This window comes from Sceloporus occidentalis, unplaced genomic scaffold (genome assembly GCF_023333645.1).
Source record: "Sceloporus occidentalis isolate IW3139 unplaced genomic scaffold, rSceOcc1.0.p SCAF_14, whole genome shotgun sequence".
Lineage (NCBI taxonomy): Eukaryota > Metazoa > Chordata > Lepidosauria > Squamata > Phrynosomatidae > Sceloporus > Sceloporus occidentalis.
The window spans coordinates 3,789,399-3,813,994 of record NW_028316994.1 but is presented as its reverse complement, the minus strand read 5'-3'; the positions used below and the strand labels follow the sequence as shown (position 1 = coordinate 3,813,994).

Here is a 24,596-nt window from a genome sequence, read left to right as displayed (position 1 = left end):
TAAACTTCACAGGGACAATCTCACACAAAAAAGGTTCCACTCTCATTTTTCTTTGTGCTTGCCTAGTTTTTGTTGCTGTCCCCTCCCCTCCCTTGGGGCAGCTGTTCAGCCCTCAAGGGAACATGATGGGAAGTAGAGTCACGCTCCAGAGAGGCCCCTTGTTCTGCTAAAACAGCAAGTGGTTGAAAGACCGCCCTTTTGAGGCTCATGCCTAGGCCTCACTGCGCCCAGCTACCCAGGGACTGGCATGTAGTGGGGCTGGCTGGAAGGAGGCAATGGTATCTGTGCTGCATTACCTGCTTCTGCTGTGGCTGAGTTCGGGGGGACCAGCCACAGGAGCTCAGGAGACACCGAGCCAAGTTATCAAAGCAACAGGTGGGTCCCACAGATTAAGATAGATGGGGATGACGGAGGGGATTAGTTGGAAGGAGATGGATTCCTGATCTGGAGGGGGGCAGGAACAGTAAAGTGGTAGCAGAATATAGATTGCCTCTGAGCATGTGCAGAATACCTTCATCTCATCATGGCCAGCTCCTAAGTATCTGGGATTAGCAAGTAGGGAGGCTTCCTGCTCAGAGGACATAGTTTATGGTTGTCAAGGTGTGGCACCCGAATTTCCTTGATTTTGATTTTTTTTCCTTATCAACCTTGACACCCCCCCCCCCCCCCCCATTTTGACTTTTTAAAGCTTTTTTTTTTACTTCCTTTTTTGGGGCATGTCTTTGAGACTGAAAACTGGTGCCATTTAAAAAAATCTTTGTAACTTAAACACTTATTTGTGATCATCATTGTCATTAGTGTTGTCATTTTTCAGGAAGGGATGCGATCAGAAATTCTGTTATTAAACTAATATTAGTTGTGAGTGGATTTAGACAAGATAATTTTCAGCAAAGGCAAAAACCAGGATGGAATTACTAACCAGTGGCGTCAGTAGGGGAGTACAGGGGTTCAGACCACAACAGGTGACACCCTAAGAGGGTGTGTGACACCACTGCACCTCAAACACCCGCATGTTGGCAGAAACGGACTGTGGCATTTGTCTGCATCTCTTTAAAATGCTGAATAGATATTGGGACGGGGGTGAGGCTCAGTGGGAAGAGAAAGGAGAGGCCACAGGTAAAAAAAATTAAAAATTTCTTTAAAAACATCACATTTTACCAAATTTTCACTTTAACCACATGAAACTATATATAAGAAAACACATTTAATCTGTACCTATGATATTGTAATTTAAAGGCATAATTTTAATTTTGCTAGTTGTTTATGGCACAACTATAACCACTACATTCAGTAATATATGGAAATTGTGATTTATGAGTAAATTAGTACAAAAAACATTACTAAGGATTCTCTATGGGTGTGATTTGGAAGGAGGTCAGTGGTGTGTGTGTGACACCATGAGTTACTACACCAGCTAACATCAGTCCTAGTGACGCCACTGTTACTAATGCAGGTATTATTATTTTAAGGACTGCATCCCCCATAGTACATAGCTTGGGACACCTTCTCCTCTGTGATTATGGGTCAGATTTAGAGGGAAAAACTGACAAACCACCACTATTTCTTGCCTAACCCCCCCCCCAAAAAAAAACCTTTGAAATTCATAGGGTCACCATAAGCTGACAGGCAACTTGAAGGTACATATACACACACACATCCTTATTACAGACCATGAAAAAGTTAATGTTGGACTACAACCCCCAGATTCCCCAGTCAGCATGAACTGTAATCCATTTGTTACTATTACTATTACCATTACTGTTATTAGCTGAACATTGAATTAAGGTTTTACTTTGGCTGCCACTGCCACCAGAGGTGAATGACAACCAGAAAGAGGACCCTTCTGGGCATGCTTTGAAATGCCCACCCCAGAGTCCTTCTGGTGCTTTATTGCCAAATTTCACATGCTAACCTGTGATGCTTCTAGTTACTTAAACTTTTAAATGAACATCTGAGTAGCGAGAGAGGGATTATCTCTTCATTTCAGCCAAAGAGAGAATTTACACTCAAAACCCTAATTTCTTTGTCTTCTATCTCAGAGTCCCATACAGTATTTCTGCCCTGCCATTTCGACCCTGCACTGACTTCAGATTATTTGGATTTGACTTGGGTCAGTCCATCTGGGGAACTGCTGCTGTACACATATGTTCGGTACCTTCAGTCAGATGCAAGACTTGGTGATATGTGGGGACTGTTGCTCTACAACACCTCCAGGCAAGATGATGTTTGGTTCACCTGTAAATGGAACGGCATCTGGGGAACAAACCACACACTCACAAACAGGACTGGTGAGTATTCTTATTCTTCAAAATGCGGTTAACCTGATCGTGGTGGCAGTTGTTTAAAACCTGCAATAAAACTCTCTAGGCCAGGGTATCATTTCACAGCCTGGCTTCCTCCAGATATTTTGGACTACAAATCCCATCACCCAATAGCTCATTGGGGCTAATGCTTTGTCACAACATTTGGATGGACCTAGGTTGGGGAAGGCAATCTAGTGATGCTAGAAGAGAAAGTCACACATACGGTGTTCTCATTTATTTGTAAAAAGGGCATAATTATAAATATGGTCATATTAAAAGTTGGTACAAAAATCTGACATTCTTTTATTGAAACTAAGGATTTGCTTTGGCTCAATTAATACTTCAAAATACTATCTTCCAGTGTAATCAGCTACATGGTTTTGAGATGTATAACATTTTATTTCAATCTGTTTTGAACACAGTTTGAAAATCTGGTTTCAAAGATAGGGAAGTAGGAAGGGGCTAGGATTTATGAAGAAACTTGATGGGAGGGACCATGTCTCAGTGGCAGAGCACATGCTTTGGATACAGGCGATCTCTCATTCAGTCCCTCACATATCAATTAAATAAAGGACCAAGTAGCAGATGCTAGGAAAGAGCTCAGTTACACACTCTGGAGAGAGATCTGCTGTCAGGCATTTCCCCATATTCCAAGTTGACAAGGTCAAGGGTCTAGAGTGGAGGATTTTTGTTGCTGTGTGCCTTCTAGTCATTTCCACCTTATGGTGACTCTAAGGTGAACCTATCATGGGGTTTCCTTGACAATATTTGTTCAGAGATTTGCTATTATCTTCCCCTGAGTCTGAGAGAATGTATCTTGTCCAAGATCACCAGTGGGTTTCATGGCCAAGCAGGGAATTGAATCCTGGTCTCCAGAGTCATAGTCATTATACCTTGCTGAGGTACAGTTGGCTGTATCCATAAATTCTGTATCCATGGATTTAACCATCCACGGCTTGAAAATACCCACACTAAAAAAGCCGAATCAATATGACACTGTCATTTTATATAAGGGACACAATTTTACTATACCATTGTCTATAATGGGACTTAAGCATCTATGGATTTTTGTATCCATGGGGGGTCTTGGACCAACCCCAGTGAACCAAGGGTCCACTGTATGTTTTATGATACATAGCTTGTTTAGGTGTTCACATGCAGGATGAGCATAAATGGAGGCTCATATCCATTGCCCTTCAATCAGTACTGCTCCACCATGAGATTTCCAGGAGAAAACAGATTCTTGAAGAGAGCAACTTAACTATCTGTATGTCTCTTCCAACCTCACACCTAAGCTTTCAGGCTTGTCCTTTGTCCTTTGGGCTAGTATAAAATCCACAAATGCTATTCTGCACTAGGTTAATTGATACCATTAGAGGCTGTGACACAGTCACAAAAAAATCCAGATATTTTGGAATGCAGCCACACATTGGAGTTTCTCACACTGGGATGGATTGGGAATGGAACAAAAGGGGCTGGGAATGAGTGCGGAAAGAGTGGGGGACGCATTTTACTGCACACAAAAGTCCCCATTCCGTTCCGTTCCGTTCCCCATCCATCCCACAGGAGGCAATTTTTAAGAATGGTTACTGAACAGTTCTCAGAAATCGTCTCCTGTGGGACGGATAGGGAAGGGAACGGAAGGGAATGGAATGGAATGGGGACTTTTGTGTGTGGCAAAATGTGTCCCCCACTCGTTCCGGCCCCATCCCAGCCCCTTTTGTAACGCACAAGGCCGGTTCCAGGAGCCTGTGTGATAAACTTCAGTATCTCTGAACATTGGTCATGCTGTCTGGAGCAAATGGAAATTATATAGTCCAAAACATATGGAAGGTGCTACTGTGGGGAAAGCTGGCTTCAGATTTGGTTTGTGGGAGTGTCAATCTAAATAAAAATGTACACCAAATCTTGTTCTTAAATTTAAAAAATCCAGTCTCTGTTTGCATGATGTAAAATTATGTTCTAGCAGCTCAAGCTCTCATTATTACTTTTCCTTGCAGACCTCCCACAGGACATCTCTCACCCAGCAAGACATCCTGAATTCTTCCCATGTGATGCCTCCATACCTAATAACTGGACTGAGGCATCCCTTTCCTGGGTTCAACATGATTCACTAGCTCAAGAGACAGTGCTGATGAAGGTGGAAATATGGCACTCTGCTCGTTACAGGGTGAGCATGAGGTCCAATGCCATTTTTTTAATCCTTCCATCAGTAACTTCCAATGATACTGGAAACTACACCTGCCAGTGGAAGGACTACAAACACCATTTTCAAGTGGAAGTGATGGCAAAGTCAGGTATGGGAAGAAGACAGACTTGCATCTGTTGGATAGATCATTGCTGAGTGCTTTGCAGTAGACTGTAACTGTTACTTCCTGCCAGGCCTTCCATAACCCAGTTCCCTTCAACTGTGTTGAACTCCACTGTCCATTATTCACATCTGTACTGTCTGGGGATGATGGCATTTACAACCCAACACATCTGAAAGGTGCTAGGTTAGGAAAGGCTGTTTTAATGATAGCAGTTAAAAACACACAGCTGCTATGCCTTGGCTTGGGTTAATTATGTTTCTCTTAAGTTCTTGACTTGTAAAGTATGGCTATATTTTGGTTCTCATTGGCCTGGGCTTGTAGAGCATCATTGTGTCATTCTATTGCCCAGCGTTAGACTACAGATTTGTATGGCTCATGGGTAATGGTGTGTCCTGTGGGATGAAAGCCATCAACTTTAGTGTGAACTTTCACGGACTGGACTCTAATAAATGCTATAATAAATTTGTTAGTCTTTAAATGCCATGGAATTTTTGGTTGATTGTAATTAGCAAGCTTCAGGTTCTAGAAAAAGTAAAGTAGATCTCACAAGCCTGAAGCCTGCTCACACGTGGAATAAGTGTAGTGGGAGAGGGATGCCTGTGCTGGGATATAAGTTCAAATATGAATTTGAAGTGTAAACAGATTTTCGAAAATGAAACCTACAGTTTCAGATTGGAATTTTTTTCCTACGCTATTCTTTTTAAAATCTGAAGTTGGTATTGTTTTTAAAAATAAGTATCATGATGAAATACCAAATTTTAAATATGGGGACAAAATCTATTTACATATTCAGGGTTGTTATGGAACAAAGATAATTCTTCAATGAGAAAAGTCACGTTCTATGGAGAGAATAAGGGAGATATTTGTACAGTATTTGCAAAGGCACTGTGTCCCCATCCCCTAATCACAGGAAATCCTGCTCAGACCCCTTCACCAGTCATTTGTGAATGCACTATTGAAAGGTTGGCAGCCATCTTCAAGCCTCACATTCACATTTGAAAAGAAAAGAAAGGATTTTAACATACAGGATGGATCCCGTGCAGAAACTAGATTTAAAGTGAAAACAACCCACAAAAGTGGGCTATTTTGTACATGATGTTCGGGGTTAACCCAAACAGAAAGTAACAATAACCTGCAAAAGCGAGTAGTTTTTTAGATGATGTTGGCATCAATGGGAAAGAACGCAACATTAATCTAAATGGAAAGTCTACAAAACCAACTTCTTTTTACTTTTGAGGAACTTCCAAAAGTAAAAAGGAGGGGGGTTTGTTGACTTTCCATTTGGATTAATGTTGCTTTATTTCTCATTGACATCAACGCATATGAAAAACAACCTATTTTTGCGGACTTTTAAATCCCGTTTCTGCACGAGAATTAACCAATTTGTCCGCAATTTGCCTGTGTGTAATAAAGTCCAAAGAAAGTTGAAAGGCGTGTGGAAAGGCAGGATGCGTGCCGACCTGGGGAGGACGGGGGGGTCAGTTGGGAAACAGATTTTGATAAGAATATTTTCAATAAATCTATTTATAAAAATTGCAAGTAGCAAGCATCATACTAGAAGAGGCCTTTCCATTTTCCCTACCACACACCAGAGGAAATGCATCTTCTAAACAAGTAACAGCTACCAAATGTGTGAATTCTTGCTTCAGAAATATTGGTTTGCCTGCTATACAAACTTAATTAATTGATTTATTTTGGCCCTTCAGGTGTACTTGGGCTGCAACACCCACCACTTAGACTGCTGCCCAGGGTGATGGAAGTTGTTGCCCAGCAGAGTTTGGGGATACTCATTTGGGATGGGTGATAAAATGACTTGAAACTCATAAAACTGATGAATCAATTAAGATTTCTTTAGTTGGCCCACAGCTCTAATACAGGCACGGATAACTGCAGAATCACTTAACTCTTTCCTTTTTTTGTCCCACTTCCACAATCCACAGGAACTTTTTGGCTAGTTTTTGGACACCAGCACTGGATAATCTGGACAGTGGCACTAGGATATATAGTTGTCTGTCTAAGCCTCCTATTCTGTTACTTGTGGCACCGGCATGGTAAGTATAAGCATACAGATAAGATCAGCTACAGAAAATAATGATAATATTCATTCTGTAACATTCTCCTAGCCTTTATCTTAAATTTACTATATCCAACAAAAACTGTGGTCTCATCTAGATTGGCCAAATTGGGTGTGTGTGTGTCATTGTTCTACATTATTCTTTTGTTTCCAGCATCCAAACAGTTCTCTTATCTTGGTGTATTTCCACATAACCCTTGTCAATTACCATAGTTTTTACTTCTTAAGGGCTCATCCAGATTGGCTAAACATTTTGGGACTAGGTGGAAGTTATAAGTGTACATAGCAGGATTTTTTGAAATATTCATATGACATACCACTTGCCCTTTCCCCAAGAGTTTCTGATAGAGTTGGGAGTAGATTCACATGTCTGTATCTATTGGATTGGTCCTTTATCTACTTCTGGGAAATCATCTGGTGACATGTTGAATGGGGGTGTGACTTTTACCACTGAAATTTTACTCTGACCTTCCTTCCCTCATGACATTTCCAGTTACTGGTTATGCTTCCTCTGTGCTGCACAACATTTATAGTATGAGCTTTTCTTTATTCGTCACCGCCACTGCCACCACCCTTCAAAGGTTCTGCAAACTTGCACATTCTACAAATAGTGTTAAAGTTGTACAGTGCTTAAACTCTATGACATTTTTGTGCTATGACTAGAAGAGATATTTTTTTTAAAAAACATATTCCAGAGTAGGAATGGAAATACTAGGGGAGGAGCATAGCAGTGAAGTGTTGAGTTCATGAAGAGATGGCTGGGAGGAAAGGAAACCACCCATACCACCCTTAACCACACTACAAGTGTGGATGAAAAGAGTGGATGAAACCGCAGTATATTTAGGGCATTACTGGATGCAAGATTGACAGTAACTGTTTGGAAATGTTACAAAATATGAATTTCAGAAACAGTATGGCCCAACATTTACCAGCTGTGGTAAATGGCCTGTGTGAATGAGCCTGATGTGCTGTTGTTCAGAATCCAATATGGATAAGTCCATGGACCAGACACAACTTTTATAAACATCCTGCAGTCTGATAAGGTTAACCGGTGGGGGATGAGCTGAGCACTCAAATGGCAAACCCTATTTTTAACCAACTGTACAAGATGGATGTAAACTTGTCTTAAATTGTTGATTTCTTTAAAATCATAAATGTGAAAAGAAGGGGAAGAGAGAAAAAGAGAAAAAATATGTAAGATATAACCATGGTCTTTTAGAATTTAGCTATACAGATTACAGGCAGAAAAGGAAATGATCCAGATTGAGACAACAGTGGAGAGGAATGAATTAAAGCCCTTCTTACTGTCACATTCCAGAGTCTTTATTCAGATCATGTCCCCAGAAACTAAAGTTTCCATTGGCAAAAAAAGCCTTGATGGAAAATTGCCTGCAATTTGGGTTTCTCTATCAGTGCAAATGGCTCAGTGTATGAGTGTGCACACCTGTGCTTGAGCACATGTAAGCAAATGAATGAATTAATGGGGTATTCTTGTGTGTGAGTATGAATAGTGTACCTGTATGTGTGTATAAGTGACTGTGAGTGAGAAAGAGAAGTGAGGAGGGGGTGGCCAGATCCATTTTGGGGTGTGGGTCTTGTTGTCCCACGACTGCTGGCTTGTGAACTCTGACACATTACTCCAAATACATAAATGGGTAAAGTTTCCCATTCCAAATATGGACAATTATGTCAAAGTGGCAATGGGAGAGAGGATTTTTTAAATATCATCAAGCGTTCCTATCTACCTCTCTCTTTTTCAGCCATTTGTGCTCGCAAAAAGCAGATGAAGTTGAGGTCCCGTGCCAGGAGGCAAGTATTGAAATGAGAAAGACTGTAAGGGCGATGGGAGGGAGCAATGAAATTTGTGGGCAGAATATGGGTAACAAGCGGGGGGGGGGGGTACTGAGGATTGGACAGCAACTTCCAGCATTTCTTATGGTTGACTAGGCTGGCTAGAGCTGTTGAAAGTTGCTGTACAACAACATTTGGAAGGATGCACAATTCCTACCCAGGCTGTAGAGGACAAATCCAAGATGTTGGCCTCTGTTGCACACAAGATAGAGCTGGAAAGCAGGAGAGCTCTAGATAACCCTAGAGGAACAACATAGGGGAAGGCGGGGGTGTGGGAACTTTGGAATGGTAAGTGGGTAGAGTCCATATGAAGGTATTGTATACTTAAATTCCTGTCTGCACCGTTCACATTGGCTGTGGTGTGCCAGATAGCAACACGCACGACAGGTATACTATTTTTTTTTTATTATTTATTAATTAAAATGTTTTTATCCCACTCTATATTAAAACAAAAACAAAACCCCATAACCCCAGGGCAGCTTTAAAAAAACATTAAAACAACAAGTTAAATACAGTCAGCTCTCCATATCCATGGATTATTTCTCCACAGATTCAGCCATCTGCAGCTTGAAGAGCTAAAAACATATTGAACATAATAATGAATTAAAAACAGTGTAACAGCTTAAAAAGTATTTGGGATGAATTAACAAGGCCCAAAGAACTTAATGAATAGCCAGGTTTTTACATGGTGCCTGATGAAATAAGTGTTGGTGCCAATCAGGCCTGAAAAAGGAGGGCAGTCCACAATTGGGGTGCCATGGCTAAGAAGGCTATAGTCCACGTCTCAACACAGTGAATGAACTGTGTGTGTGTCTGTGCATACACACACAATGTATGTATATATGAACCTTTTACCTACCCATCTGCAAAAATCCCACCAAGTATCCAAACCCCAATAATGTAGCTGAGTACTTTTAGGCTCTACACCCAATGTTCTTATTCTGTCTCCTCCCTATAAATGTCAATCTCAGTTTTACTGTACTTAATTCAACAGGTGATAAGCCAGCCTTGATGAAAACGAGGCTGCTTCTGCTCATGTTGCCCTCAAATCCTTTCCTGATGGCACTACTGCTAGTGCTAAGTCCATCCATCTTCATTGTACATTACACTCAGCTCTGTAGCTCATGATGTCTTCCATTCCATGGGAATAATTATTATTCCTAGTATATAGACAGAGCTTGAGGGATTTTGGAAACTAGTCCAAACAAGTGATTTTCCCAAGTTCTGCGTATAAATGATGGCCTCCAACAACCCTGCAAATAGAATTGGGGTGTTTATATTTTTATTGTTTTTCACATTAATGTTCAGTCTCTTGCCCTCTGGCTTTATGAGTCAGCTTGGGTTGAATTCATGCCTTGGTATCATTAATTCATTTGTATTCTATGATTTTCTGGTTTCCAGAGGGTACTTCTATGCTAAGAGGAGCAAGGCACATGGCTCCAATGGGATTGTGGCATCTCCAGCAAATCAAGATGGTAAGTTAATGACTAGACAGAGAGTTATGATGTCGTGCAGTAAGACATAGGAAAAGGCACTACTCCCCGGCTCCATTTCAGCTTTTTTCCCCCCTAGTGCAGTGCTTCTCAATTATTTTCTGTCATGCCCCCCCAGGAAGAAGAAAACATTTCGCGCCCCCCTTGCGACTGTAAATAGTATGATTTGTCTATAAAATTGGTCAAATGTGCCCCCCTTTACGGAGCCTCGCGCCCCCCCCGGGGGGCACGCCCCACTATTTGAGAAGTACTGCCCTAGTGCAATAAGTCTCCTCCTCCCAGCTTTGCATAATATCCAGTCTGATGAAGAGTTCTGGAGAAAAGAAAGACTTGCTCACAATTTTGTGCATTTTGCTTAGTTGAAGTAGAAATATTGCTAGATCATGGATTTTGTCCCTATTTGGATTAATATGGCTTCCTTTGTTTTTATGGCAGACTGTTGCAGTCATCCTGATTTCTAGAACTTTTGTGCTAATTTCCTCATGCAGCTGCAGTTAAAGGCTTGGCTAATGCATGGAGAACGGCAACAAATCGTGTGACACTTTAAAATGCTTTTAGACTCCAACTTCCAGCAGTTCTAGCTAGTATGGCCAGTGGTCAGGGATGATGGGAGTTATAGTTAAAAATATCTACAAGGACATAGGTTCCCCACTACTGGTGTAATCATTTTCCATGACTGAATCTGTTTCATTAGAAGCTTACATGTTTTATTCATTTAAAAGTTCTGCAAGTTTCTTGGTTGTTTTTGCAGCAGCACACTAACACAGCTATCTATTTGAAAGGTGTTACTGAAAAACTGGAGGATAATATTTTCATATTTCAACACTCTTTCACCCTACCCAACCCCCAGGGCCAGAGCAAGTGGATGTCTTCTCCTACGAGAATGTCCTTCCAGTCATGGTTCCCAGAAGGAATGGCAGAAGGTTACTTCAGAAAGGAAAAATCTTACCCAACACGATCAACACAGAAGGTCTGTTCAGGTTGTAGGGGAACAGTGGGAGGAACAAGAGCAGGGTGTTTGTAAGGAGCACAAATTAGAATTATGGTGATAGCACTGAATTAGAATTATGGCAATAGCACTGAATCACATCACGGAGCCAAACCAGATGAGATGTTATATGTGCCTTCAGTTAACCTTTCTCCCCCTTTGGTGTGAGAGGGGCAAACACAGAACCCCTTTTTGGGTGAAACCCTCCACACAGGGTAACACAATTCTGATTTACCTGCCTTGTGCAATGAGGTTCTTAACCCGGAATTATTCGGCCTAGCACATGTCCAGTTATTGCCATTGAGTGTGGCAGAGCAGGAGATAGTCAGAAGTTGTCCATAGGGCACATTCCCCTAAGAAGTTCTCAAGGAGGAACATTATTAAAGTGAGCAGGGACTGTGGAATAGCTGCAGATTAATTTGTAAGATGTATCATGGTCTAAATATTTCTAAGTACTTAGGAATTGCTAGTTCTTGCAAATTAAAATCTGCAAGGGTGGGAAGGGGGAAATAAACAGTAGACAAAAATGTACGTCTGTGGTTGGTCTTTTCAAATGCGGGCAAGATGTAGAACATTGCACAGGAAATGGTTAAACCTGTTTGAAGGAGGGGGGAGATTAACCTCCATTTCATGTAAGGAGAAATGTATTGTGGTGCATGGCAATATAAGGCACCTTCCATTGTGCAGAGTGCATATTGATGCAAGCAGCCAACAGGTTTCTCTACTCCAATCCAGAGCTGTATTGCTAATGTTCATATGCAGAGCATAGTCCTGCAGAAACAGCAACTATTGGTAGAGCAGTAGGATGAAAGAAAAAGGAACTGTAGTTCAGTTCACCCATGCATCAGATGCAGTAAACTGTTCATGGACTGGTCTGTTTCAGGCTACAGAATAATGAAATCTCACAGCTTAATGCTTCCATATGCCGAGGAGAAAAATTCCTGTCCACATAAAATTAAAATGGGTGGTGGTAGTGGTGGTGCATGAGAGCTGTTTTCTGGATAAGCTAGTTTTCTATGCATTAAGTGTTATTTTTGTTTCATTAACATAGAGAAACATTGAAGAATGCCATCTTCCAATAGCAATGCAAAGTGGTAAAATTTAGGAAGAGTTTCACCCTTTTATCTGCTTCTGTAGTTACATTTGGAATGGATGGATGGTATAGCCTTGTCTCTCAAATGGGTACTGCACTATCAAACTTGATGAACCTTTTCACTTTCTTCCTCCCACTTTCTCTCTTTTCCCTCTCTCCCAGATGAAGAAGAGTACGAGTGCCCTGACAGTGAAACAGAACACAAATCAGGTGGTAAATTAGGGGTGATATAGGGAAGCAGTTTGTAAAGTGACCTTTAGATCCCCTAAGCTACAGACTTACTTTGAATATCATGCATTTCAGTCAACAACCCCCCTCACTATTTAATCCAGTTGAGCCATATAAATACGGCATGGTCAGGGAGTAGTTTATGCCCTTGGTAAAACAGTGTATATGCTGCAGACATGTTACAGTAGGATGGCTGAGGAAAGTACAGTACAAGCACAAGTACAAGTACAAGGGGATGAAAGAGATCAGCTTGGTACCTTATCCAAATCTCCCAGCATGATCACTGCCTCTTTCATGCTCTGCATTCAGGTTGCCTATATTGGGATCCTTATATGCTGCTCTGTATAGGGTGAAATGCTCACAATGACATTAAGAGGGCAGTATGATTCCCACCACTCTTTCACACATTGAGCTAGCATGGATGAGTGCTCTGCATAGCTATATGCAAAGATCCTCCACATTGGTGTGTGTGTGTGGTGGGGGAATTCTATGTATTTATGTTAGTACACATTAGAGCCCTTCAGTATCTAGAAGCCCACATGATTCCCACTGATATGAAAAAGAATGACTTACAACCAGTGTCCAAAGAGAAGAAGACTCAACTAAGGTGGATGTTGAGCATAGTGACCAGAAGCAAGGTGGGCTGTTTAGTGGAGAAATTATAGCTTAACAGCAGAAGGAAAAAAATAGTGATGGTGAGGAAACATGGTGTGTTAGGTTGATGAAAGAGTAGGCAAACCTAATCACCCTAATCCTTTCATGCTTCAGATGATGACAACTATGAGAACACCCAGGAAGAAGTGAAACAGGGAGAAATGCTTCCGAAAGGTGCAAACTCCTTGATCATTACAAATTTTCATGCTCATGCTTCACCACTGGTCTTTTGTAAGGAAAGATGGCTAGACTTTTCCTTCCCGCAGCTTAGTAAAGAAAAAAACTTGTTATTTATGGACAGCTACTAAAGCAGGCTGGCTTTTGTGGGAATGGAATTCTAATTGTTAAGAGTTGGTTTTTTTTATTATTATTAATGAAGGAATTCGGGGGCATGTTGGAGTTAAAACTTAGAATCCTGGATTCTAAAGGAAGGAGAATGAACAGATGGACGTACAATCCAAACAAGGACATTAGATTGGGAAGTGGAGAGGATTTCCTTAAAAGAAGTGCACATGAGGACAGAGGATGACATTGTGATGGATTAAACAGCCTCACTGTTAAATATTTAGAGGAGGGAAGGGGCCAAGGGATGCTGGTTTGTGAGATGGAAGTTCCCTCCCTGTTATCAAGATGTAAAAGAGGCTAGAATTGGGTGGGACATTGTTCATTTCCCCTTCTTTATGGAGATGCGCTCTGCTAAAGCAGACTATCTCAAATATCCTCTCGCTTCAGCAGCAGATTGGTTCAGACTGAGAGTTTATGTGGGAGCTAAAGACTATGAAAGCACGACCTCTTGGGTCTCAGCCAGGCCTTGATCCAGGCAGGCGCTAAACTCTATTAGTTTATTTCCATTATTTATTAATTAGAATTATGTCCTGCCTTTCCTCTGACTAGCTTGGGGAGACATCATGTTGATATTTTGGGCAGAACTGAATCCTGTATATATTTGTCTGTCCCAGAATTTCTCAAGTCATATTACTGTTCCACTTACTTCTATACTTGTGTATAAGTTAACCTCATGTATAAGCTTAGGTTTGGGGGCCAAAATTATAGATTTTGATATGATCCATGGATAAGTCAAGGCCTGTAACAAAGTATGTAAAGGATGAAGGAAAGGAAAACGATGCCAAAGAACTTAACAAAATTCTAGCAGACATTAACTGTCTGTGCTCATACTAAAGAGTGGATGGATGCGGGAACAACAGTAAATGTTGGCTGTGCAATGTGTGGTGGAGGTGGCCAAGCATGGGTGGGGCTAAGAAAATGCACGCATGTTAAAAAGAATGTAAAGGTAAAGCAAAGAAAATGGCAGCCTCATTAGCTGTGATTACAGCCTTTAATTTTAATGTGATAACATTGTCTGATTTTAACCTAGAAAAGCTGACAGACATACACAAATGTCTTATTCAAATCCTTTAAAGCTTGATTCCCACTGCTGGAATAAGCTCCCTGGAATCCCCTTCTCTGAAAGGTGAGAACTTAGTCCATCCTGGGAGAACTTAAAAGAAGCACTGACCCCCCTCTACTCTCTTAATACTCCTTTGAGGAGAAGTGCCAAAAATCCACCACCACTGCCATTTTCCCACCCAAACATTCAAAAAGGCCAGAAGTGGTGCTATGTAGAGGGAGTTGGTGCTTCTTTTAAGTTCTCTCGGGATGGACTAAGTTCTTGCCTTTTGCCACTCTATTCAGAGAAGCAGGTGGTGTGTGTGTGTGTGTGTGTGTGTGTGTATGAGAGTCTCCCAGTTTCTGTACATATCCTCTCTTTCTTCTGAGACTTTATGCACCAACAACTGTTGTTCTTCCTTCCACAGATGCTTCCCTATATGAAAATAAAAACAGCAAGGTGAAATCTGGCTCTCACAATTGGGTCTCAGGTAACAGACTGGGAAGTAGGAGATGTTCACCAGAGGAAGAGAAATGCAACTGTCATGGCACTATTTTGACCTGATTTTCTGACCCACTGCTTTCTTGTGACCCACAGCTGATGTATGCTATGCAAATAAAGACCCAGAGGCTCCCAAAATCCTGCCCCAAGATCCACTTGATGAAGGTAACATTGGGGGTTTGAAATCAAAACAGGAGCAACCCATCAAAGCAGCATGCTTAGAAATCTGATAAACAAAAACAACTATATAGTAAATGTAGTATTCTTTATTCCAAGCTACACTGTTCATTCAAGTGAAGATATCTGCAATTATGATATGCTGACGGAACAACTTCCTTTGGGGAAGAGTATTTAAATTTCAAACATGTCAAGAATAAATATCACTGGAACAATATATCCTGGTTGGGACTGGGTGGTTTGGAAGACAGGAAGGGTTTGGGAGAGAACCTTGTTGAATTTGGCCTAGAAATAAGGCAAAAAATATTCCCATAGTAACATTTCCTTCAGTCATTTCACACTGACCTTCAGTGCATATTATTGTCCCCAGTGGCCTTCAGGCCTCACCACAGTCCTGTTATCACCAGCAAACAAACATGCAATGCAAACTTTCTCCCTTCCATCCTCCTATTAGCAGTGACCCAAGGAAAATACTTTCAAAGGGGCTTGAAAGTATTACTACTAATGACAAGTGTATTTGATCACTTAAAGCCACTAAGTTCCATTGATGGTTGGACTCTTTGTGTTTCCTCAGCTGATGGTGAGAACTATGAGAACTTAGAAGAGGAAAGCCCTATGAGCCCTGGTGCCATGCGCCTGATAGCAGGTACTGCATCTGGAAAAGGCAAAATCCACAGCACTTTCCTTAAGCCCTACAAATCTAGTGTGTGATCTTTATCTTTTGGCATTGGCTTCGAAGAAATAGTGTTGACTAGTGGTTAGAAGGATGGACTAGCTTGATGGGTTCAAATCCTTGCTCAGACATGTAGTTTGTTAGGGATTCTTTCAGCCAGACCTACCTCACCAGTTAGGCCCATTACACTACACTGTTATAGTGCTATATTCCACTTTAACTGCCATGACAACATCCTTTGGAATCCTGGGGTTTGTAGTTTTAAGGAGGGACATTTAGAATTCTCACCCAGATTGCTCTTTGGCCTCACTAAACTACAAATTCCAGAATTCCACAGGACGTTGTCAAAGTGGAATGTAGTACCGTAACAGTGTGATGTGATAAGGGCAAAGGTGGCTGTGAAGATAAAAATGGGGAGGTGGACCATGTGTACTGATCTGAACTCTTTGGAGGAAAGGTAGGATATCAAATGTAACAAATATTACTTCAGTATATCTTGGTGCCACTGCTACATTTTAATCTTGATATTCTTCTAAGGACCTTAGTGTAGCATACACAATCTCTTCCCCCCATTTTATCCTGATAACAACACTATGATGTTGACTAGACTGAGAAAAGGAGACTACTGTGGGGTTACGCAGTGAGCATCATGTTTGAGTAAAGATGTGAAACAGGAAAACCCTGCCCCACCCCTCAGTTAATGTGAAACCCTATCTGCTATACCATACTGGAAATAAAACAGAGACAGTGGGTGGGGAAGTGCATATCAGTGTCAACACTGAGGTGTATCTGCACTTTTGTTCATCTAACATTGGTTTAGCAGTCACTTTCTCTCCTCTGTGATACTGCAGGAACTATAATTTTGAGAAGGGAGGTGTAGATCTCAATGAGAGAATTTATGGTACTTACACTAAATTGAATTCCAAGGAGTTTTTTGGTATAGAACCTTTGTATGTTTGTGGCATAGATGTCCACTGGCAGGTGGAAAGAAGCAATATTCAAGGGGGTAATGGTGTTGCGGCTTAGAGCATGCTGACAAATAATATCACAACTTTATAGATCACATCTGACTAGGGTTGCCATATTCCGGCTGCAACCCGGTTTTGGCGGCACCGTCCCCTCCCGTCACGGGTGCCGCCAAAAACCAGGACAACTCCGGTTGCAGCCGAGGCCTCGCTGCCCTCCTCCTCCTCTACCGCGCATGGCCACGCAGAGGAGGCGGAGGAAGAGGAGGGCAGCGAGGCCTGGGGCGGAGGAGGGGAAGGTAGAGGTGGCATCACCCTCCGCCGCGTCCCTGCGGCCTCCTCCTTCCTTCCCGGAGGCCGGCCGTGATCGCGGCGGACCCCCACACGCCTTCCTGGCCTTTAAGGAGGCCTGGGCCTCCTTAGAAGCCAGGGAAGAGGGAGGAGGCCGGCCGTGATCACGGCATCGCGGCCAGCCCCTGCGCCCCTTCCTGGCTTCTAAGGAGGCCTCAGTCTCCTCAGAGGCCAGGAAGGAGGGACACTATTTTTTTGTAGGATTAAATGGAGGGTGCCTTGCGCCCCTTCCTGGCCTCTAAGGAGGCTTCGGTCTCCTTAGAGGCTGGGAAGGGGCGCGAGGTGTCCTCCATTAAAAAAAGCCCTAAATTTGAAAATGTTGTCCTACATTTGTCCCGGTTTGGCGGTCCTGACGTATGGTAACCCTACATCTGACTCCTTTTCAGTTTTTCAGTGGTGCTATTTGAGAAATGTAGTTCTTTAAACAGAAGATAGTGATTCCAGATGAGGCCATATCAGTGCTGATTCCTTGGAATACAATGACTAAGAAATGGTGGCTCAAATTCATGGTGGCCTTATATTGCACTGTCCATGTGAAACAGACTTAAAATAACAGTTGTTGGGTAATGGGAACAGGAAAGGACTATTGTTCAATAGGAAAGGTCTATTGTGGGCTTCCCTCAGGCATCTAGATGGCCAACATGGGACACCCAGCACTGTACTGCATACATTCTTATTATCTTATTTTCTTATGAGCTTCTTCTGTTTGGATGTAATCTAAAATGGCATTGACTGCTATTGTCTATCTCTGCCCCAGGTTTACGTATACACTTGGCTCTGGACCCTCCCAGTGATAAACAGGATGGTGTCAGCGAGACTTCTACAGGTAAGCATAAAACATAGCAACTTCTTTGACTCACAGGAAGAAAGTAATCTTAGGCTGAATCTACACAGATTAAATAATGCATCCTTACCTCAATTTCAGTCCTGTTGGAACACACTGTGTTTCTCTCCTTTTGATTTGAAAACACTCCTTTTTTATGCCTGACAGCTATAAGGTGATATATAAAAACTTCTAGTTTACTCCACTGTTTTTGGGAAGAACTGGGTGTTTAAAGCATGTAGTTGGACCCACAAATTTGGATTATGGTGGAATTGGGGCTGGGGGAGGGAGAATGGAAGGGGAAGACCATATTAGTGGGTGGTCACCTAGATCATCTGATAGTTCACACTACAGGATAGCTCCCATCCTACTGCATTTAGAGGGGAGATAAGAGGTGTTTGGGTTGTTTTCAGGCAAAAGATCACCCCCAAGCAACCCAATGTTTTTTTTTTTAAAGATGTTGGGTGGTCCTGGCACTTTGTGGGCTTTAGGAGCCACACTTAGGTGTCCCAAGGGCTGCATGCTATGCTTTGCTCACCTTGGCCCCAGACCCACCACAAATGTTCTCTGTTTCCCCCTGCAAGACCCATCTTGATCTATGAAGCCACATTTCTGTCAGTCTTGACCATTGCCATTGGCAGAGAAATGCATCCTCAAAGCTTGCGTCCTCAGTCACGTAGCAGACCTTCCAAGTTTGTCTCTCCTTGGCAAGTGACACTGTTTTTCTTCCTTGAAGTCAAAACAGACACTACATTTTGCATCAGGGATGGGATACTGTGGCAAGTTCAGGGCTCAGTTTTCTGCCCTTGGAACTCTATGGAGGGCCACATAGACCACCAAAAAGAACACCAAGACCAAACAGGAATTGTCTGATCTTGAAAAATAATAGCAATGTTAAACAGTGCAGGGATGCTTGCAAAAGATTTAAAAGATGTGTCATAGAATCTATGATGAGTCACCTCAGGATTTTCAGGAGGCAGTTTGTGCTTTCTTGTCTTGTCTTGTCTTGCTAGAAATAGGGCAACCTAGGAAGTGTGGGACAGCAAAAGCTGCTTGTGGGCCCCACCTGTGTTCTAGATGGTGGGGAATTTCCCAAAGACCTATGTTACCCCAGGATCGGGTCCCCAATCACCCCTCTCATATTTAATATCAACTTAATACTAAAAGGGACGCTGAGATGAGTGACCTGTAAAACACCCCATTGCATAAACATGGCCATAACATATAGGGAAATTCAGTTGGTTCTAGCAAGGGAGGAAGCAAGAGCACCCTCCACAATGAGATCACCCAAAGACATCAGCATAATCCCTTTTGCTATAGAGGGCAATGGTGGAATTATGACTGAAGAAGGTGTCAGTGCACACAGAGACAAAGGGCTTTTCCCTAACAGAAGGGATTTTCCTCAGTCTGAAATATGCATGCCAATTGTCTAAATATTTCCTCAATCTCACAACCATTCTTCTCTCCTGGGAACACCATTTAGCAGTGAGGTAATCCATTCATTCTGAGATTACTGTACTGCCCCAGGACATGATTTTGAGTATATAGACCACTACCTAGACACCAGCAATTTGGATTAGTTGGAAGTAGGACACTCTGTCCAGCGTCTGCTAGATTCCTCAATAAGCTGGCCACCTCACTTGCTGCGGAGGCTATCGAGCCATCTCCATTCTGGACACCTATTGATTGGAACCAAGCTTCAGGATCGGTACAGTATCACAATTAGTAAGGCCTCCACTTTTCCCTTTTTCCCAGCTTTGCTTCGTTAGTTCTTGTGAAAAAAGTAAGTATGTGAGAATGTGTGTGCGTTCATGTATTGGTTGTTTTATTAATAAAACTACAAAACCTTTTTGGAATTGCCTCTGAAGTTTTGTGTGATTTGGAACTGGTATAAAAAGGGTTAAGATCCCAGGCTAAATGCTGCCCCAGCCAAAGGTATAGTTAACTGAGCTAAATTAATTCCCCTATTAAAAATTATTTGTGGGTGCCTTCCCAGGACCCCAGATTTTTGCATAACACCTATGTTGAGAACAAACATATTACATTAGCATTCTAGTTAAATCCAGATAAATAAACTCCATTTGTCTGGGGCTCAACTCTGTAGTATGCTTGGCATAAATTAATCCAGCCTTGTCTGAACTGGTTCTCCTTTTTCCTGACTCAGGCTCCCAGTCCTATGAAGAGATGAATGGGTCTTTGTCCCAAACTGCTACCAAGCCTCTTCATCTGCACCCCAATACAAGCAATGAGGAAGGTGAGTGTCAATCCTCCAGCAGTTTGAAAACAAAGGTACCCTAGGTCTCCACATGGTTACTGTATTAGAAGGTGGTGTGTGGGCTTTAATGGCTGAGTCTCCTAACTCTGTTCTTTCATATATTCATATGAGTAATACTGTTACCAGTAGAAGCAAGAAGAAACAAAACTGAACCTGCAGGGAAAGCAACAAAACAGGATGGATGGGTTTATAATTCTTAGTTAGTGTTACCAAGTTTTCAAAACAGTAGTAAGAAACAGATGAAATTCATGACATCCAGGGTTAACAATCAGAAAACAGCTATTTAAAAGTCATGTACTACCTATATATCAAATTAAAGTATTAATTTCAGTGAAGTTAGCCATGTGTTTCTCTGTAAGATTAATTTTCTTAAATTATATGATGCATACATTTTTGTCTTTATGAAGAGCTTGCATCCCAAAGTGAAAGTGGTTTTTTTGGGGGGGTGGGGGGGTGGAATCTTGTTCAGTTTAAATAAAAGAAAAAGCTTTCTAACCCTCAAATATCTTTTTGTAATAAAGGACACCTGCCAGCCTTAAAAGGGATAAGCTTTCCAATCCTAAAATAAGGGTCAACCCTTACAATAAGGGTCACCTGGCAACTCTTTTTCTTGGCAGAGTTCCTTGGCTTTTGAAAGCTGCATGCATGCTAATGCAAAATCTAGATGGTGAAGAACGTTCGATCACTACAGTGCCTCATGGCATTGCCACAAATTTATATGGTTTTCTTAGGCAAGGAATATTCAGAGGTGGTCTTGCCACTTCCTTTCTCTGAAATATAGCCCACAGCACCTGGTATTCATTGGCGGTTTCCTACCAATATACTAACCACTGCTGACTCTGCTTACCTTTCAGAATCATACAGGATCTGGTGCCTTTAGGGTTTTTGGGTCCTCATAAACAGCAGAAAAAGCAGAACCTTCTTCATTTCTTATTATCAAGGGGAGATGTTGGCAACAGTATAGTTTGTAGACACCTCAAAACAAATGGCTGTGACACTGGGTTATTATCCCAGGTTCTGTAGGTTTTGTTCAAGAAATTGTGATTAAGAGATTAGTTCATTTCTAGCCAGGTCTCCTTTACAGATGCTGATTCCTATGAAAACATGGAAAGCCCCAACAGTTTAAATTCACGGCATGAAGGCAACTTGGATCCACATGCGGAAGGTAATGTGGGTGGGATTGGAAAGTGTAAATATTGTGCAGCTATGCATTTTCAGTTTTTCAAATGTTGTTTTTGTTTTTTTTATTTATATACCGCTATTCCAAAGATCATAGCGGTGAACAGCAAGTAAGCTAATTAGCAAGTAAGCTACTTTGCCCCCAACAGTCTGGGTACTCATTTTAGCTCCCTCCTCGGAAGGATGCAAGCCTGAGTCGAGCTTGGGCCCTTTTGCTGGTCTTGAACTCGCAACCTTGTGGTTTTGAGTGAATGGCTGCAGTACAGGCATTTAACCACTGCGCCACCAGGGCCCATTTACTTTCATGTCTGTCTTTATACCCACAGGTCTAGAGACTTGGGAATACAGTGGTACCTCGGGATACGAATTACCCAGCTTACGAAATTTTCAGGATACGAAAAAAATTAATTTAAAAAAACTGTTTCGGGTTAAGAAAGTTTTTTCGGGTTACGAAAAAACTTTTGGTGCTTTTCGGCGCTATTTTACACCAAATCGCGGCTTTTCCCCATTAGCGCCTATGGGGATTCGGCTTGCGAAAGCCTTTCGGGTTACGAAATTGACAGCGGAACGAATCAATTTCGTAACCCGAGGCACCACTGTATGTGTATGTATATATATATATATATATATATATATATATATATATAAATGAAATAAAATTTAAGATTTTCACATTGCTGAATTCTATGCCCAGTATGATTGCCCACACTGGCACAGAATGATGATCAGTGAAAAACCCAGGCCAAAACAAATGGCTGTGACACTGGATTTTTCATTGTTGTCTCCATCTTGTTCTTTGTTTCTTCGACAGGTGTGGCCTATGGATCCCCATGGCAACATCGGCCCATTCCGTTCAATGTTGACCTTACAGGGGGGCAACTGTGCTCAGACTAGAACTAGCGAAAGCATGGGGACATTTCACCTTTTGCAATTCCTTTCTCAGGCCAAGACACTTTAATTCAAAATTTGGAACAATGCCTTGGTTTCCCTTGGACTAGAGGAGGGAAATTGGACTTTTGGTTTGACTCAAGCAATGGAGCAGTATGGGAAGTATAAACGTTTGGCTGGAGACAAGCAAATAGTTCTGTTTTTATTTTTAGAGAACTGAAACTGGGCTGACAGAGAAAGCAAAATGACTTTCATATGTATAAATTAACTTTTGCGGGGGGAGAGGGGGTCATTTCTGGTCAAATGTGTTTTTTTAAAAAAAACCACCATGTAAAAACCTGTTTATAGGTGAATCTAGACCAAGGTAAATATTTGTGGTCTTCCAGATGGTGGTGTTGAACTACAACTCCCATTAGATGTAGGCAGTATTGCCAGTGGTGAGGAATGATGGGAGTTGCAGTCCAACAGCATTTGCAGAGTCATAGTTGTCTACTCTGATCTAGATAGTCAGTGGTTTGAGTGGTGACCCTTTAATGTTGTACTCGTTGGCCACATGTAGAAAATTATGTTCAGAGAATGATGCTCAGGTGCAACCAGTTTTTCTTACTGACAGTATCAAGCTATGCAAGGTGTTGATTGCCAGCTCATGTGACAATTATGAAGTTGTCTTTGCCTACTCCAGCTGGCTGTGCAAATTGGTTGTCCTCCATGATGATTATTAAACTAAATTCCCTATCTTTGTCTTGGAGCACCATTTGAAGTAAAAAGACATTGGTTTTTCTTTTCTTGAAAGTTTACTATTTAGCCCAGTAAACATGTTGCTTGCATGACATTTTTAAAAAGGCAAAAGTCACGTGGGATTGTGGTGAGGAAAGGCCAAATCAGCCTTAAAGTCAGGAATTGTGTATATTGATTTTTGGGAGAGCAGAGTTGCAATGAATGAAATCCTCTGCATAACAGAAAAAGAAGCTGCAGGCTTTTGTACTGTCATCAGCACAGGTAGTGGAGACAAAAGTAGGAGGACTATGGCTGCATCTGTACCACAGAAATAATACACTTTGACATTGCTTTCACTGACATTGCTCAGTGCTAGGGAGTCTTGAGATTTGTAGTTTGTTGTGGCACCAGAGCTCTCTGACAGAGAAAGCTAAATATCTCACAAAACTACAAATCTCAGAATTCTGTAGCATTGAGTTATGTGGCAGTTAAGGTGATGTCAAATTGCATTATTTTTGAAGTGCAGATTCAGTCGATAGGTACTTAGTGACCCCTCTTTGAAACTACCTTCAGCTCCCACAGCAGGAAGAAGGGAAATAGGATTGCTTGCCTTCCCCTTTTGTTTACTGTTTTCATTCCAGAGTATGTCTGTATATTTTTATAAGTGAATAAAGTTAATAATAATAATAATAATAATAATAATAATAATAATAAATTTTATTTCTACCCCGCCCTTCCATGGAAATGATCAGGGTGGCTTACAAAATTTATAAAAAACATTTCAATACAGATTAAAAATTCAATACACTCGTCCCCCGGGTTACGAAATTAATTCGTTCCGGCGCCATTTTCGTAACCCGGGGGACTTTCGTTAGCCGAATCCCCATAGGCGCTAATGGGGAAAAGCCGCGGCTCCGCCGCGGCTCCATTTAAAACAGCGCCGGCTTTTTTTCGCAAGCCGGGGAAACCTTCGTAACCCGGAAATAATTAATTAATTTTTTTTTTTTCGTATCCCGGGAATTTCGTATCGCGGCGCGTTCGTATCCCGGGGTACCAGTGTATAACAATTAAAACCATTACTACAAAAAACAGGAACAGGAAACAGTGGAATAGAAAAATACACATATCAGGGGCAGAGGAAGAATGCAAAAAGGTACATCGATCCAGGGTCAGAAGGGAAAGGGGCAGGAAGAATAGAAAAACAAATTAAGGTGGGAAGGCCAGCCGGAATAGATATGTTTTCAGCTGTTTTTTAAAAACAGCTAATGAGGCGGCGGAGCGAAGCTCTGCAGGGAGCTTATTCCAAAGGTTAACCTACAGGTGTTTACCCCAAACCCTTTGGAGTTTATCACACGGGAGGAATTTCTCTTAATTTCGAATGAAAAGAAAGTGGGGCCAAAACTCATTCACGTGAATTCGCTAGTTCAGCGAATTTACGTGAATTCAAATTGCATGCGAACTGACTTCCCATTGCCCGAAAATAGCTTGCCATTGCCCAAAACTGCGTGTGATCACCTCTCATGCAATAACGTGAAACCATGATTGCGCTCGGACTGACTTCCCATTGCCCGAAATTGCATGTGGTAGTCTATCACGCAATAACGTTAAACCCCATGATTGCGTTCAGATTACCATTGGATTATACTTCCAATCTCCCTTGTCTG

General features: G+C 41.8%; 1 protein-coding gene across 1 annotated transcript; it reads left to right on the top strand.

Annotated features, from left to right (window-relative positions):
• The first annotated feature begins 275 nt into the window (after positions 1-275).
• Positions 276-24,596, top strand: CD19 (CD19 molecule). Its single transcript, XM_089481097.1, has 17 exons — positions 276-375; positions 2,040-2,288; positions 4,304-4,600; positions 6,556-6,666; positions 8,450-8,498; positions 9,942-10,015; positions 10,884-11,003; positions 12,277-12,327; positions 13,111-13,170; positions 14,811-14,873; positions 14,981-15,049; positions 15,636-15,707; positions 17,808-17,876; positions 20,038-20,127; positions 21,233-21,313; positions 22,139-23,605; positions 24,241-24,596. The coding sequence occupies exons 1-16, from the start codon at positions 276-278 to the stop codon at positions 22,219-22,221; spliced, it is 1,638 nt and encodes a 545-aa protein (XP_089337223.1). The 3' UTR covers positions 22,222-23,605; positions 24,241-24,596.

What these genes read in the sequence shown, in the direction of transcription:
- CD19 (XM_089481097.1), top strand. Translation starts at nt 276, where the DNA reads ATGGTATCTGTGCTGCATTACCTGCTTCTGCTGTGGCTGAGTTCGGGG. An exon ending in CAACACGATCAACACAGAAG is followed by an intron (nt 11,004 to 12,276) that starts GTCTGTTCAGGT and finishes CCTCTCTCCCAG; the next exon opens with ATGAAGAAGAGTACGAGTGC. An exon ending in CTCTCACAATTGGGTCTCAG is followed by an intron (nt 14,874 to 14,980) that starts GTAACAGACTGG and finishes TGTGACCCACAG; the next exon opens with CTGATGTATGCTATGCAAAT.